This window comes from Salvelinus fontinalis, chromosome 17, assembly GCF_029448725.1.
Source record: "Salvelinus fontinalis isolate EN_2023a chromosome 17, ASM2944872v1, whole genome shotgun sequence".
NCBI lineage: Eukaryota > Metazoa > Chordata > Actinopteri > Salmoniformes > Salmonidae > Salvelinus > Salvelinus fontinalis.
Genome location: NC_074681.1, coordinates 15,166,307 through 15,183,842, shown reverse-complemented (window position 1 = coordinate 15,183,842; position 17,536 = coordinate 15,166,307). Strand labels below are relative to the sequence as shown.

Genomic DNA, 17,536 nt, shown 5'->3' with positions numbered 1-17,536 from the left:
TTACCATTCCCACATTCTACTAACGACAAAAGATTGAAAGAAATTATCAAAGTACACACACTGACACAGATTTCTCCTGTTATCATGTTAAATAAACTTACTGTCTGTCCTATCCAGGGTCTGTGGGTCCCTGAAGGAGAGGATGTGAAGATCTCTGTGGCCATCAAGGTTTTAAGAGAGGCCACATCACCTAAAGCCAACAAGGAGATCTTGGACGTGAGTTATATCACTCTATATCACTTTACTCTAACATGTTTGTTCATGGGAGTTAGAAACTGTTATCCTCCAAATATAAAGAGTCTATATCTAATTTACAGTAGAATCTGTATGGTATTATACAGTCTAAGTTAGTGCTGTTAGGCACACTCTGGTCATCCATACTATGCACTTAAAAAAAATATATGTTTTGACATGAGTATTTTGACCTAATTTAGCGGCATAATACACTCAGTATTATTGCATGTTACTGGCCAATTCAGGTGTCACGTTTCCTCTAATAGTCTAATTCCAAGCACATGCTCTTCCATTTAGGTAGAAGCTGAAATAATGACAACATTTAGCTTGAAAATGGAGTCAGGTTTCTAGTCAGGGACCTCGATGGGAAATGGGATTAACTCATTGAGAAGCGTTGGTTCAGGGTTGGGCGTGGGAGGAGGATACTAATTCAAGGTTAAGGTGTTCTGGAAATGAATTTAGAATCTCTTCCAGTAACCGCAGTTAAAAAACACAGTCCAGACCTGGGTTCAAATAGTATTGGAAATCTTTCTAATACTTTAGCTGGGCTTGATTTAGCTTTCCTGGCATTGTTGAACCAATAGAATAGCCCCAAAAGCACAAACTCCAACCACCTGGCACTCCAGGCAGGCTCAAGTATTTGAAAGATTTAAAATGCTATTTGAACCCCGGTCTGACACAGTCGTGAAAATTCAGTGTCAGACTTCATGGACAGCTGAGGTTTTGCAGTGATGTTGCTCTTGACCTCTTGTAATGAGGTCAAGAGCTCTCTTAAAAGTATTCACTAAGTTGACGTATTTTTCTGACCAGTATCGTTGTCTTCAAGCTGTCAGTTGTTATGAAATGTTCATGTTGTGTGGGTTTTATGAACTCACAGTAGAATGATGCCACCATCCCTAGCCCTAAATGCTGTATACTGTACTGTTTGTGTGTTTTGTAGAACGCCTACAATGTGATAACTAGTGTGGAGCAGAGTAGTGATGTCCTCCTTCTTGGCCTGTAGTAAATGTTGGTACTGTATCTATCTGACTGTAGGAGGCCTATGTGATGGCCAGTGTGGACCACCCCCATGTTTGTCGTCTACTGGGCATCTGCCTGACCTCCACAGTCCAGCTGGTCACCCAGCTCATGCCCTATGGCTGTCTGCTGGACTATGTCAAGGAGAACAAGGACAACATCGGATCCCAGTACCTTCTCAACTGGTGTGTACAGATAGCCAAGGTAAGACTAAGCTGCATTTAAACAGTCATCGACCGGAAAGTGTTTTTTTAAATTGCAGTGATTTTCCAATACTTCATCATCCTCCTTTTCAAACTGCTCCAACACTAATGGAACTTGACAGCTCCCACTACTAAGGACACATCCAACTTACTGATGAATGGCACCCAGACTATTATGAGGCCCTGAGTTTTCCTGAACCTAATTTCTGACTACCCATGAGTCAGTGTATGGTATTTAATCAAACAGGAGTCAGTGGAACGTCTGGTATAACCATGTATGGCAATGTATAGACTCCTAATAGACCCCTACAGTTCAACCCTTATTTGACGTCTTGTTGACCTCTTTAAAACCTAATCAAACAATGAGTCATGAAAAATGTGAATACTGTTAGAATGCTTCCTTAATTTTCAGTAGTAATCGTCAGGACCCATGTATGGCCGTAGACGTACCAGATCATTTGACCTTTCACCTGTGGTTGATCCCAGGGGATGAGCTACCTGGAGGAGCATCGCCTGGTGCATCGTGACCTGGCAGCGAGGAACGTCCTGGTGAAGACCCCTCAGCATGTCAAGATCACTGACTTCGGTCTGGCCAAACTCCTCAACTCTGACGAGAAGGAGTACCATGCAGACGGAGGAAAGGTCTGCTCAATCTCCTCATGTCATTTGATTTTAATTGAAATACTGTGTAGTAATGTAACAGAACACATTTTTTGGAGTGTAAATATAATATTATAATCCCCTTTTACTTTGATTGTATGATAGTGATAATGTATGTTGTTGTTACTATTTCCATCCCTTACCCAACCTATTATAGTCTATCGATAACACAATACTTTACCTACATACTTAATGTTGTATTAGCTACCTTAGGTTGGTCTTGCACAGTGAGCCCTATGTCATGAGAACCCTTTCTCTGCAGGTACCAATCAAATGGATGGCACTGGAGTCCATCCTCTACCGGACATATACACATCAAAGTGACGTGTGGAGCTATGGTAAGTCAGGAGAACATGCATCCTGTGGAGCTATGGTAAGTCAGGAGAACATACATCCTGTGGATCTATGGTAAGTCAGGAGAACATGCATCCTGTGGAGCTATGGTAAGTCAGGAGAACATGCATCCTGTGGAGCTATGGTAAGTCAGGAGAACATACATCCTGTGGAGCTATGGTAAGTCAGGAGAACATACATCCTGTGGATCTATGGTAAGTCAGGAGAACATGCATCCTGTGGAGCTATGGTAAGTCAGGAGAACATGCATCCTGTGGAGCTATGGTAAGTCAGGAGAACATACATCCTGTGGATCTATGGTAAGTCAGGAGAACATGCATCCTGTGGAGCTATGGTAAGTCAGGAGAACATACATCCTGTGGAGCTATGGTAAGTCAGGAGAACATGCATCCTGTGGAGCTATGGTAAGTCAGGAGAACATGCATCCTGTGGATCTATGGTAAGTCAGGAGAACATACATCCTGTGGATCTATGGTAAGTCAGGAGAACATGCATCCTGTGGAGCTATGGTAAGTCAGGAGAACATACATCCTGTGGATCTATGGTAAGTCAGGAGAACATGCATCCTGTGGAGCTATGGTAAGTCAGGAGAACATGCATCCTGTGGAGCTATGGTAAGTCAGGAGAACATACATCCTGTGGAGCTATGGTAAGTCAGGAGAACATGCATATACACTATTTAATAGGATTAATGCACTGATACCTTTACATTCTGCCAAAACACATGCCAATGCTGCATCGTGTCAGAATTAACTACATTGCTTGTGTAACTCCAGATACATAAATATTGATTCTGGATAATGTACTTACGCAAATCTGTTAGAGTCAGGTCCAAATAGGGATGTTGGTTTGCTAGAGTCTGGGAGATGAGAGAAACGGGTAACTGGTATCGGTGATATGGACCGCAGGTCCCAGAGGCCCAAGGGCTTGTCAAAAAAACTTTGAAACCTCAACTTTCTCAAGTCAATAACACACACACCACCCCCGGTTTGGACACACGCAAGCATGCACACACACACACACACACACGCACACAGACACACATGCTCAGCGAGCCAGTCTCCAGATCATGTCCTCTGAGGTTGGATTGTGTCTTCCGCTCTACAAGGCAAAGACATCAGTGGCAGCAGCCAGCCCTCCTCCTCCCTTCTTTCCATCCTCTTCTCCTTTTCCTCATCCTCCTTTTCCCTTTCAAACTGCTCCAACACCAACGGAACATGACAACTCCCACTCCTAAGGACACATCCAACTTACTGATGTTGACTGTGGAATGTTTTGAAAACTAACTTAGGCAGATATCAACACAATGCTATCTGCTTTTCTGGAATGAAAACAGTCATCTTCCCTAGTGATTGAACTTTATCTGAGATTGTGCCACTATCATTAAGTGTGACAGTAATGAAAGTTTTTAACTGAGATTATGTCATTGATTGTGACTCTGTTTCACTGTACCTCTGTTTAGGTGTGACCGCGTGGGAGCTGATGACGTTTGGGACCAAGCCCTATGACGGCATCCCAGCCAGTGAGGTAGCAGGGGTGCTGGAGAAAGGCGAGCGGCTGCCCCAGCCTCCCATCTGTACCATAGACGTCTACATGATCATGGTCAAATGTTGGATGATCGACGCAGACAGCAGGCCTCGTTTCCGGGAGCTGATAGCTGAGTTTTCCAAGATGGCGCGGGATCCCCCACGTTACCTTGTCATCCAGGTAAGCATTTTAACTCCTTGTCAGGAATAACTGTAGAGTCACACAACACAAATCTATTAGACTCCCCAGCCACTGTAAAGCTAGTGAACAACTACCTAGCTACTCTATTATTCTTTCTGCCTGTTTTTTTGGTACTGATGGTGAGTTGTGTGTGTCTCTTCCAGGGTGACGACCGGATGCACCTCCCCAGCCCCACCGACACCAAGTTCTACCGCAGTCTGATCAGTGGAGAGGACATGGAAGATGCTGTGGATGCAGAAGAGTACCTAGTGCCTCAGCACGGCTTCTTCAGTAGCTCCAGTACCTCCCGCACCCAGCTCCTACACTCTACGGTACAATACTAGTAATATATACCTCAGCACCTTCAGCACCCAGCTCCTACACTCTACGGTACAATACTAGTAATATATACCTCAGCACCTTCAGCACCCAGCTCCTACACTCTACGGTACAATACTAGTAATATATACCTCAGCACCTTCAGCATCCAGCTCCTACATTATACGGTACAATAATAGTAATATATGCCTCAGCACCCAGCTCCTACATTATACGGTACAATAATAGTAATATATGCCTCAGCACCCAGCTCCTACATTATATGGTACAATAACATATCAACTTGGCTAGCCATCATCTACTGTTATGTGGCAGTCACTTATAACCTAGAGAGGCGATTTCCCGGACTCTAAAATGCATGTTCAATGGGGATGTCCAGGAGTTCATCTAAATCTGGTAAACCTGTCAAAAGAAAAGGTTTCCACCAGCCCCTGGCTCTGTCTCTGCTCTAATTTCTAACACAGAGAATAGTTTTTTTAGTGTCTTACAGGAACTGGATAATATGACATCCTTGCACTGACTCAAAGAAAAGTGATTCCATTATGTCTCACTTCATGCTCACAGCTCTTCTCTGTTGTTTTATAAAGAAGGGTCTGCAGAATGTTGTTATCCACCACCAAAATGGACGTAATTTGGAAATTTAGACTACTGGAGGCAATTTAGGTTTCCCTACTACACCCAGGATTAGAACCAACAACCTTGTGGTGAATTGTTTCTGCAAAGGCTAGAACATTCTCTTTATTTATGTATTTATCCTGTATTTAACAAGATTTATTTATTTTATTTTTTTATTTTACCAGGTAAGTTGACTGAGAACACGTTCTCATTTGCAGCAACAACCTGGGGAATAGTTACAGGGGAGAGGAGGGGGATGAATGAGCCAATTGTAAACTGGGGATTATTAGGTGACCATGATGGTTTGAGGGCCAGATTGGGAATTTAGCCAGGACACCGGGGTTAACACCCCTACTCTTACGATAAGTGCCATGGGATCTTTAATGACCTCAGAGAGTCAGGACACCCGTTTAACGTCCCATCCGAAAGACGGCACCCTACACAGGGCAGTGTCCCCAATCACTGCCCTGGGGCATTGGGATATTTTTTTTAGACCAGAGGAAAGAGTGCCTCCTACTGGCCCTCCAACACCACTTCCAGCAGCATCTGGTCTCCCATCCAGGGCCTGACCAGGACCAACCCTGCTTAGCTTCAGAAGCAAGCCAGTAGGGGTATGCAGGGTGGTATGCTGCTGGTTGATGAAACCAGGTCAGGTCATTTTGATACTGATAGTGAGTCTCCCAGTTCAAGTTCATAGTTAGCCCCTTTTGACATTGTGGTGAAATTGAATCATGGTGTATCATAGGCTGGGGATGAAACGGAGTAAATTACATTTACATGGGCATTCATACCGGGTCATACCTGGCTTGAACCAGACTGCCCTCAATCACCCAATCGTTCCTGTTAAATTGTCATCAGGTGTAGTCTTCTTCTTCCCCCATACTATTTCTGTTCTCACCCCTACTCCCCCCTGCTTCCTCCCAGGTGCACCTTGATTAATGGTATTTAAGATGAGAAGTCATCTCTCTCTCTCTCCTTCTCTGTCTGTCTTACGACTCATCTCCAAGTGCAGTGTTGGCCGTATATCTAAGCTGTATGCCTGCTACTGAAAGCCGTCTGGTTACTCCATAAGCTTTCAACTTTGATTACCTTTGCAGGCAGCACTACTTGTTAAATATTTTTCTGGCAGAATACAAGGGCAGGAACCTGATTATATAAATACAGCGTTTGCTTCACTATACAGCAATTTTGACAGATGTCGCCTGTAACTTATTCCTATTTCCTTTTATTCAGTCTGTCGAAAATATTCACATTTGTCTGAGCTGTTTTGTCACTCTTTTATTTATTCCTTGTTTTCTTTTATTTGAACATCTTCTTCATACACATTAATGAAATGAAAAGGTTTGACCTTTCGAAACATTACTGTGAAGAACTACCAAGCGCTTATAAGAAGTAAGCCTACAGTAATGAATGTGTTTTTGTGGTATTTTACCATGTGTGTTGAGATGTAAAAGGAAGTGTTAACCTGAGTGTGAATCTGTGTTTCAGAGCCAGAACAGCACGTTGAACAGCAGCATTGGAATGTGCCACAGCAGAAATGGGGTCAGTAACCATCACAAATGCACATTTAGGTGTATTGAAAAGGAAACTTTGCAGTATTGACTTGAGTCTTTCACCATACAAAACAACTGATCTCTAATTCATCGGATACTTGCAGTTAAGGTGTAGGTTTGGGCCAACAACATTTGTATTTTAACTAGAACGAGTTCCCAGTCAGAGAAGGAAGCATGGTTCTCCGGTACATTGCTGACCCCACAGACAGGTTCTTGGACCACGCCTTCCAGCCATCTCCAGGCAAGTATCCTCATTGACCTCCCAAAGGGTCTTAACCCCAGAACATAACTAATTCATTAGATATAGTGATACATGACTGTTTTATTTTGAAAGGAAGGTGTATCATTTTGAAAGGAAGAGTGACCTCTGCTGGGCAATAGCTGTATTTCATATGCCAAGTAGAGCACCTCTGTCAAATCACCTGTCATTGCTTACAAAACTACAATTGAACGTTTCATTCACTGTATGTCCACTTAGTACACAGAGGGCTTGTTTTCCTGCTGTAGTAAGTAACTCCTGTAATTTTGCCCCACAGACTACATTAACCAGAACGGAGTTTCGGACACGATGAACCCTGTATACCAGCACCCTGGTCCCCCTCGCACCCTCCTACCCACCATATCCTCAGACGACACAGAGGCAGAGTACCTAAACTGCTATAAGAACGGGGCAGTGGGGCCTGAGTACCTCAACACACTCCAGCCCTCCCTCCTCTCCCCCACCACCTCCAATGGCATCTCCAATGGCCTCAACCCCACTGCTAATGGCCATTCCCCCATATCCAATGGTCTCCTCTCCCCCACCTCCAATGGCCTCTCCCCCATTTCCAATGGTGTTCTCCACCGCGTCCAGAAAAACCAGCCCCAAAACAGTATAGATAACCCAGACTACCAGCAGGACTTCACCCCCTCCATCAAGACCCACATCCCAGCCGCAGAGAACGCACAGTACGTGGGCCCAAACTGAGTCCTGTTACCCCTCTACTCCCACTGTGGAGGGAACAAGACACCAGGGAATAAGGCTCTCTATCCTACTTTTATTTATTTATTTTTTATTTTACCAGGTAAGTTGACTGAGAACAGGTTCTCATTTGCAGCAACGACCTGGGGAATAGTTACAGGGGAGAGGAGGGGGATGAATGAGCCAATTGTAAACTGGGGATTATTAGGTGACCATGATGGTTTGAGGGCCAGATTGGGAATTTAGCCAGGACACCGGGGTTAACACCCCTACTCTTACGATAAGTGCCATGGGATCTTTAATGACCTCAGAGAGTCAGGACACCCGTTTAACGTCCCATCCGAAAGACGGCACCCTACACAGGGCAGTGTCCCCAATCACTGCCCTGGGGCATTGGGATATTTCTTAAACCAGAGGAAAGAGTGCCTCCTACTGGCCCTCCAACACCACTTCCAGCAGCATCTGGTCTCCCATCCAGGGACTGACCAGGACCAACCCTGCTTAGCTTCAGAAGCAAGCCAGCAGTGGTATGCAGGGTGGTATGCTGCTGGCTAAGAGAATGAGAGAAGACATGAGGTCTTTGTTTAGGAGGGGTAGCGGTACCATGGATTGTATTGTACTTTGCATTATATTTATCCCTGCCTAAAGAAGCCAGAAGTCAGATAAGTGCAGCTTTCCATTTTGTTTCACCAGTTGTAGTATTGTATAGTACTATGAAATTCCGCATTCCAAAACCTCTTCCATTTCAAACTGTGTCTGAACAGATAGAGATGTGAATCATGTGATAGGAATTAGGCTCTGGGTCTGGGTGTATTCCACTCCATTGTGTTCAAAAGACCAAGAGAACCTTAGGGGCTACAGTATCTTATAGGCCTATCAGAAACCCATAAGAGTTGTCATGTTGCACAATGAAAAGTTGTGATCAGAATGTATAAGTGGAGAAACACTATTACTAGACAATAGTGTATCCTTCAATCCTTGATGTCAGATGCTCCAGAAATACTATTATGTGTGACAGCTCACCCTTTTCTTGCCAACACAAACAGTACTTAAAGATGTCACTCATACTGGATTGGTGTATTGAGTATATAGTATTATTGGGTATTTACCTTCCACGGCTTAAGGGCTTGAAACTGTTAGAATAACAGTTAGATGTCTCGGCTCTTCTGTGTGTGGAACCTGCAGTTTGAGACCCACTGGAGTCAAATGTTGCTGAACGTTGGTGTCAGAAGTGGGAAGGAGGAGGCTCTCATCACTGATGGTGGCTGGTCCATGGAGTTCATTGATGGAGAAACTTCTGAATCATGACGGGACTCTTTCTGAAGGAGGGTTTCATGAGGACACAACAATGTCAAATGTTGCTATTGATGACTCTGCTGAAGGCTCTATAGCAGGGGTATTCAAATCGTACACTATGAGGTCAGGAACCTGCTGGTTTTCTGTTCTACCTGATAATTCATTGCATCCACCTGGTGTCCCTGGTCTAAATCGGTCTCTGATTAGAGGAAAATTGCAGTGAAACTGGCTTGGAGGTCCAGATTTTAATCTGAGGGCTCTATAGCCTTTATTATATGGCCAGATGGGTTACACACTGGACCCCTGTTGGTGCTCCGGTGTAAAATAATCAATATTAGTATATCTCTGTGTTGTTGCTTATTGTCTTGAACAGTTAGGTCTTTAGTTCTGACACTACATCTGTAAATCTTCTAACCGTTTTGAAGGAATATATGAAATAGTTACTTGACATTTGAGAGCCTGCTGTTTGACAGAGGTACATATACAGATCATTTGTATTTTACTAGGACAAATCCTTATTTACAATGACAGCCTACCCCTGCCAAACCCTAACAGTACTGGGCCAATTGTGCTCCACCCTATTGGACTCCCGATCACAGCCGGTTGTGATACAGCCTGGAATTGAATCAGGTCTGTAGTGACGCCTCTAACATTGAGATGCAGTGCCTTAGACCGCTGCGCCACTCCGGAGCCCCAAGATAAGTGTGAGATTATACTGTGTACAATATACTCAATATGGTCACCTATAAATTATCCTATCAACATTCCTCATCTAAATGGTCTTGTCCCTTTATATATAAATATACACCTATTCATGAACAAATTATTTCATTTCAAAGTGAAAATGAATAAAACATTGTTTTCTTTAAAGACATTTACACTGTTCAACAGCAAATCTGAGTGTTTTTCAACTTGTTTTATTAAACTGAACATACAAGATTATTAAAGGATCTTTTGTTAAAATACAATGTTTTCTGTGTCAAAAGTTTTTTTTTTTTTTTTTTTTTTTACATTTCACAATATTGCTAGTGCTCGTACTTTCCAATCCGGTAGGTTGCAGCAGTGTGCCAAATGGTTGTTCTTCAGTCACCAATGTCGTAATGAAGAAGACTTGAGCATAACAGGAAACGCCGAAGTTTTTTGGGGGGTTCATATAGCTAGTTATAACGTCAGTTGTTACTGTAGTTGGAATGCCAGTGGAGTATTTTTGACAGTAAGAGGAATGGGGCTCTTATCAGAAATAAACTATTTATTTTTCCTCGTCATAATTTTGACAGAGGGACACTATAAATGGGTAAGTCCACCTACCTATTAAATAGCTTTCTATAGATTTATTTTGCTAACTAGCTAATCTCTTGTTGCGTGTAGTTAGCAAGCTGCCGGTTGCTTGCAGTAATGTTAACCGTTCGCTAACTTGTTTTGTTGATTCAATCATCAGAAACGCTAACGCTATTACGGCATACCCCTACTAACTTGCTAAAGTGTGTCAAACGAGCTAAATCCGTGTCAAAAAGCTAGCAAGTTTGCTTACCCAAATCAAGTCCTGTTCATGCTTACAAGGTGGTGTGTTCGTTTAACGTAAAGTATCTTGCTAAAGTAACTAGATAGCGTTAGTTGGCATCAATAAACTAGAATCAGCTGCCAGCTACAAATTGTACTAGTACCTAGTTTTGACCATCATCAACTAGATTCAACCGCTGGACGATTTCTTATTGAGCGGATGGTCAGGGGACCGTAACATGACTACAAATAATTTGTAGACTGCAAGACCAAACAGATTTGACAAAAACATAATTTCAAACCGTGCTTATATTTGTATACGATCACACATCTATTTGGCAATACTTTGGAACTGATTTCCAAAATGAAAGTCACTTGGAGCTGATTTGCTGGTGTTTTTACAGTCTAATGTCCAACAATAAAAAATAACAAAACCAAATTCGTCAGGTTTCGGGTCGCCAGTTGGGGAAGCCTGGTTTAGGAGATTGAAAGCTAAAATAAATATGGCTCTACGAGCTAGCTAGTAAGCAAACGGCCCAGACATGACGAAATAGTTTGCGTCACTGTCACGCGAGTGTCATGTAGCTCGAAAGTCATTCATCAAATGCAGCTAACGTTAGCTATTCAGCAAGGTAAAGTAAATAACCACATTTGTTTATCTCAAATCAAATATTTGCGTGACATGGGCTTACATGCAAATTACTGTACTCTGATTCAAGTGAGAGCGAGACCTCTTCAAAGCCACTGATGTGCGTCCTCCGGCTCCAATATAATACACATTTAGCTAAAAATACATGAATCCAACAAACGACCCAAAGCAACTCATGTTTTGATCAGATTTTCTCTCGTGGAATGGAATTCAATAGCCCATTGTTAAAGTTGACAAGTGCTATCTTTGTACTCGCGCAGTCATTTGCATTCCTAAAATAAGTTGATCAGTCCTCCTCATTAATACAGTCAAATCATTTCCAATACACTTCACGACAACACGCAGCAAAAGGGCAATGATCTTTAAGATACAGTATGTATGGCTATATGGAGTAACAATACACAAATGTTGGATACTGAAAACGACTGTAATGGGAGACCTGTATCATCAAGGAAGTAACTGGAGTTGCTCTTCGGGATTCCCCTGCTTGAACCAGACATGTATTTATATTTTTGGGATTTGTGTATTGTTTTGTATGGCTAGGTATTACTGCACTGTTGGAGCTAGAGACACAAGTACTTCGCTGCACCTGCGATAACATCTGCAACTGTGTACACTACCAATAAAATACATTTGACATTACTTAGCCTGTTAGGTGTGCCGCCATCCTCCTAGGCAGCTGATTCAATGGTTTGGTGGTGCATGGCGAGTGCCTTTTGAACTTGCCCCACAAACACAATATCTCTGTCAGACTCCGAACAGACAGAGGCTTAAGCCTTGTTCACATTGGCAGTTTGAAGTGACTCAAATAAAAATCTAAATCCTATCCGATTAGAATCTGTTATTTTTCCTGCAGTCTGGACAGCCAGCCAAAAAGCACAATGGAATCAGATATTTCAAGCCACATTTCAAATCACTTTCATAGGGGGTTTGAAATCAGATATAATTCTGGTTCTTGGCCATGTGACTTGTCTCATGTTATTGGTCACATACACATGGTTAGCAGATGTTAATGCGAGTGTAGCGAAATTATTGTGCTTCTAGTTCTAACAGTCCAGTAATATCTAACAATTTCCCAACAACTACCTGATACACACAAATCTAAAGGGGTGAATGAGAATATGTACATATAAATATATGGATGAGCGATGGCGGAGCGGCATAGACAAGGTGCAATAGATGGCATAAAATACAGTTGAAGTCGGAAGTTTACATACACTTTAGCCAAATACATTTAAACTCAGTTTTTCACAATTCCTAACATTTAATCCTAGTAAAAATTCCCTGTCTTAGGTCAGGTAGGATCACCACTTTATTTTAAGAATGTGAAATGTCAGAATAATAGTAGAGGGATATATTTCAACTTTTATTTCTTTCATCACATTCCCAGTGGGTCAGAAGTTTACATACACTCAATTAGTATTTGGTAGCATTGCCTTTAAATTGTTTAACTTGGGTCAAACGTTTCGGGTAGCCTTCCACAAGCTTCCACAATAAGTTGGGTGAATTTTGGCCCATTCCTCCTGACAGAGCTGGTGTAACTGAGCCAGGTTTGTAGGCCTCCTTGCTTGCACATGCTTTTTCAGTTCTGCCCACAAATGTTCTATAGGATTGAGGTCAGGGCTTTGTGATGACCACTCCAATACCTTGACTTTGTTGTTCTAAAATAATTTTGCCACAACTTTGGAAGTATGCTTGGGGTCATTGTCCATTTGGAACACCGATTTGCGACCAAGCTTTAACTTCCTGACTGATGTCTTGAGACGTTGCTTCAATATATCCACATAATTTTCCTGCCTCATGATGCCATCTATTTTGTGAAGTGCACCAGTCCCTCCTGCAGCAAGGCACCCCCACAACATGATGCTGCCACCCCTGTGCTTCACGGATGGGATGGTGTTCTTCGGCTTGCAAGCCTCCCCCTTTTTCCTCCAAACATAACGATGGTCATGATGGCCAAACAGTTCTATTTTTGTTTCATCAGACCAGAGGTAATTTCTCCAAAAAGTACAATATTTGTCCCCATCTGCTGTTGCCAACCGAAGTCTGGCTTTTCTATGGCAGTTTTGGGGCGGTGGCTTCAGCCTTTCAGGTTATGTCGATATAAGACTTGTTTTACTGTGGATATAGATATTTTTGTACCGGTTTCCTCCAGCATCATCACAAGGTCCTTTGCTGTTGTTCTGGGATTGATTTGCACTTTTCACACAAGTACTTTCATCTCTAGGAGACAGAACGCATCTCCGTCCTGAGCGGAAGGTTGGCTGCGTGGTCCCATGGTGTTTATACTTGCATACTATTGTTTGTACAGATGAATTTTGTACCTTCAGGCGTTTGGAAATTGCTCCCAAGGATGAACAAGACCTGTGGAGGTCTACAATTTTTTTTCTGAGGTCTTGGCTGATTTCTTTTGATTTTCCCCATGATGTCAAGTAAAGAGGCACTGAGTTTGAAGGTAGGCCTTGAAATACATCCACAGGTACACTTCCAATTGACTCAAATGATGTCAATTAGCCTGTCAGAAGCTTCTAAAGCCATGACATTTCCTGGAATTTTCCAAGCTGTTTAAAGGCACAGTCAACTTAGTCTACGTAAACTTCTGACCCACTGGAGATGTGATACAGTGAAATAATCTGTCTGTAAGCAATTGTTGGAAAAATTACTTGTGTAATGCACAAAGTAGATGTCCTAACCGACTTGCCAAAACTATAGTTTGTTAACAAGAAATTTGTGGAGTGGTTGAAAAACGAGTTTTAATGACTCCAACCTAAGTGTACTTCCAAATTAGATCGAAATTAACATTTCACGCTGGCCAGCCAGCTAACTGGCTAAAAAGCTAATCTCAATCTAATTTGGAGGTCTTAGATATGTCGTTACTGCTTCCAGTCTTTGCCTGCCCTTGAACGGTCTAGGTATTTAGAAAAGTTGGTTGTTGTTGGCTTGCCTAAATGTCCTTTCAACTTGCCGGAGACCTGCTGGGGAGACAACCCTGCCCAATGGCCCAAAGTACCCTATGGTGACATATACACCTACTTGGTGGAATCTCCAGGTTTGCATAAATATCCACATAAAGAAGAATACTATAGCTGTTATTTGGATAGATACAGCTCACTAGTCCATCTTTACTACACGGTAAGCATTATGCAATACACATAGCTCGTTAGATACAAATAAGTGTTGGCGACTTACTAGTGATACAGTGCTTTGAACACAAATACAGTGCATTTGGAAAATATCCAGACCCCTTGACTTTTTCCACATTTTGTTACGTTACAGCCTTATTCTAAAATTGATTAAATTAATGTTTATCTATAAACACACCCTATAATGACAATGCGAAAACAGATACCTTATTTACATAAGTATTCAGACCCTTCGTTATGAGACTCGAAATTGAGCTCAGGCGCATCCCGTTTCCATTGATCATCCTTGAGATGTTTCTACAACTTGATTGGAGACCACCTGTGGTAAATTCAAATGATTGGACATTATTTGGAAAGGCACACACCTGTCTATATAAGGTCCCACCGTTGACAGTGCATGTCAGAGCAAAAACCAAGCCATGAGGTTGAAGGGATTGTCCGTAGAGCTCCGAGACAGGATTTTGTCGAGGCACAGATCTGGGGAAGGGTACCAAAGCATTTATGCAGCATTGAAGGTCCCCAAGAACACCGTGGCCTTCATCATTCTTAAATGGAAAATGTTTGGAACCATCAACACTCTTCATAGAACTGGCCGCCCGGCCAAACTGAGCAATCAGGGAGGTGACCAAGAACCCGATGGTTACTCTGACAGAGCTCCGGAGTTCCTCTGTGAAGATGTTTGTTTCCTGGAAGATTCTCCCATCTCTGCAGCACTCCACCAATCAGGCCTTTATGGTAGCGTGGCCAGATAGAAGCCACTCCTCAGTAAAAAGGTGCATGACAGCCCGCTTGGAGTTTGCAAAAGGCATCCAAAGACTCTCAGACCATGACAAACAAGATTCTCTGGTCTGATGAAACCAAGATTGAACTCTTTGGCCTGAATGCCAAGCGTCACATCTGGAGGAAACATGGCACCATCCCTGCGGTGTAGCATGGTAGTGGCAGCATCATGCTGTGGGGAGGTTTTTCAGTGGCAAGGACTGGGAGACTAGTCAGGATCTAGGGAAAGATGAACAGAACAAAGTACAGAGATCCTTGATGAAAAACTTGCTCCAGAGCGCTCAGCTCAGACTGGGGCAACGGTTTACCTTCCAGCAGGACAACGACCCTAAGCACACAGCCAAGACAACGCAGGAGTGGCTTTGGGACAAGTCTCTGAATGTCCTTGAGTGGCCCGGACTTGAACCCGATCGAACATCTCTGGAGAGACCTGAATATAGCTGTGCAACCTGACAGAGCTTGAGATGATCTGCAGAGTAGAATGGGAGAAACTCCCCAAATACAGGTCTCCCAAGCTTGTAGCGTCATAGCCAAGAAGACTTGAGGCTGTAAATGCTACCAAAAGTGCGTCAACAAAGTACTGAGTACAGGGTCTGAATACTTTATGTAAATTGTCTTTTTTAATTATAAAATTGCTAAAAAATACATTTAATACATGTTATAATAAAGCTGTAATGTAACAAAGTGGAAAAAGTCAAGGGTCTGAATACTTTCCGAATGCACAGTAGCTAAATGTATCGCGTAACTGGAGGCCACAGCTTTCCATCACTGCGGCGTAACAGCCTGAACCCATGAGGTTCGTCTAACCTGGTCCTTGGGCAGTTGATGAAACTATTGTTCAAACAAAAATGGTACGCAACAGTATTTGTATACTGTATTATTACACCGATTCTGTTGCAAAGCGTTTCTTAAGCTGAAGCAAATGGAACGAAACGGGGAAGGACCTACCTGATTTTGCAATAGCAACTTTCGTTTTGCTGTGTTTGCTTCTGTTTTGTTCTGCAATGGTAAGCGGTTTCCGTAATGAATACACCCCGGCTTTTCGGCTCTGGCTGATAACTGTTATGTACTTTCCATGCGACACTGATCATCCTGTTTGGGATTAAGACGACATGGAAGAATGTTAAAAATGACCAATATGTACATTTTGTGATAATAATAACAATAGTAATAATAATAATTTAACCTGCTGTTCTCTTTTTTTATTTTTATGAGTAAAGTAGGCAATTTAACATGGTTGTAATGGGAGTACCGTACGGCTGTACCCTACTCGGAGGCGTGTTCACGTTAAGACACGCCTCGCTGTATCTATCTATGGCTACATTAGTTGTCATATTAACAACGGGTGTATGCAGTGGCGTAGGCTCAGCAGTGTGAACAAGGCTTTAGACTAGGTGGAGCACAGCCAAGGTCTGGTCACAGAAAAGGCACAAAATAAGTGGATAAAAGTCTTCAAACACACCCCTCCTTTAAATGCCAGTGTAATAACTCATAAGAGACATGTTGGAAGTAATTTAACAGTAGTAACACATAATTAGTGAGTTCAGTCTAGTCGTCGAGTGCATCTTACTGTGATTTACTTGAAACCCCTGACCATGACAATAAGGGAAACAACCAAGTCTGTCGAGTGACCTATGCAAAAAAAAAACAGGGCACAGTGTGTACTGTACATTATCAGTCAGTACAACCGAGAGAAACTTGTTAGGAAGTCAACCATGGAAAGAGTAGATTAAAAGTGGAACGCTGAAGACCACAGCACATGTGATTTGCGGAAGTGAAGGTTTTATTTTAGAATCTGAAACACAGGGCTAATATTACACTCAGACGTGGAATAGAGAAAATAGTGAAAATAACCCCAAGGTGCACAAGATGTCAGCTCACTTCTGCTTTAATTTAGCAAGAATATACACTGCTCAAAAAAATAAAGGGAACACTTAAACAACACAATGTAACTCCAAGTCAATCACACTTCTGTGAAATCAAACTGTCCACTTAGGAAGCAACACTGATTGACAATAAATTTCACATGCTGTTGTGCAAATGGAATAGACAAAAGGTGGAAATTATAGGCAATTAGCAAGACACCCCCAATAAAGGAATGGTTCTGCAGGTGGTGACCACAGACCACTTCTCAGTTCCTATGCTTCCTGGCTGATGTTTTGGTCACTTTTGAATGCTGGCGGTGCTTTCACTCTAGTGGTAGCATGAGACGGAGTCTACAACCCACACAAGTGGCTCAGGTAGTGCAGTTCATCCAGGATGGCACATCAATGCGAGCTGTGGCAAAAAGGTTTGCTGTGTCTGTCAGCGTAGTGTCCAGAGCATGGAGGCGCTACCAGGAGACAGGCCAGTACATCAGGAGACGTGGAGGAGGCCGTAGGAGGGCAACAACCCAGCAGCAGGACCGCTACCTCCGCCTTTGTGCAAGGAGTAGCAATGCCAGAGCCCTGCAAAATGACCTCCAGCAGGCCACAAATGTGCATGTGTCAGCATATGGTCTCACAAGGGGTCTGAGGATCTCATCT

General features: G+C 42.8%; 2 protein-coding genes across 2 annotated transcripts in view; both read left to right on the top strand.

Moving 5' to 3' along the window:
• LOC129813767 (epidermal growth factor receptor-like) overlaps nt 1–9,907 on the top strand; it is a 106,365-nt gene extending 96,458 nt beyond the window's left edge. Inside the window, exons 19-27 of the mRNA XM_055866273.1 lie at nt 118–216; nt 1,270–1,455; nt 1,941–2,096; nt 2,377–2,452; nt 3,931–4,175; nt 4,340–4,507; nt 6,618–6,671; nt 6,830–6,923; nt 7,219–9,907. Coding sequence (XP_055722248.1) covers nt 118–216; nt 1,270–1,455; nt 1,941–2,096; nt 2,377–2,452; nt 3,931–4,175; nt 4,340–4,507; nt 6,618–6,671; nt 6,830–6,923; nt 7,219–7,649 — 1,509 coding nt within the window. The 3' untranslated portion in view covers nt 7,650–9,907. The remainder of the gene's footprint in view (nt 1–117; nt 217–1,269; nt 1,456–1,940; nt 2,097–2,376; nt 2,453–3,930; nt 4,176–4,339; nt 4,508–6,617; nt 6,672–6,829; nt 6,924–7,218) is intronic.
• A 138-nt stretch (nt 9,908–10,045) lies between these two features.
• npc1 (Niemann-Pick disease, type C1) overlaps nt 10,046–17,536 on the top strand; it is a 30,685-nt gene continuing 23,194 nt past the window's right edge. The window contains exon 1 of the mRNA XM_055866271.1: nt 10,046–10,233. Coding sequence (XP_055722246.1) covers nt 10,162–10,233 — 72 coding nt within the window. The 5' untranslated portion in view covers nt 10,046–10,161. The remainder of the gene's footprint in view (nt 10,234–17,536) is intronic.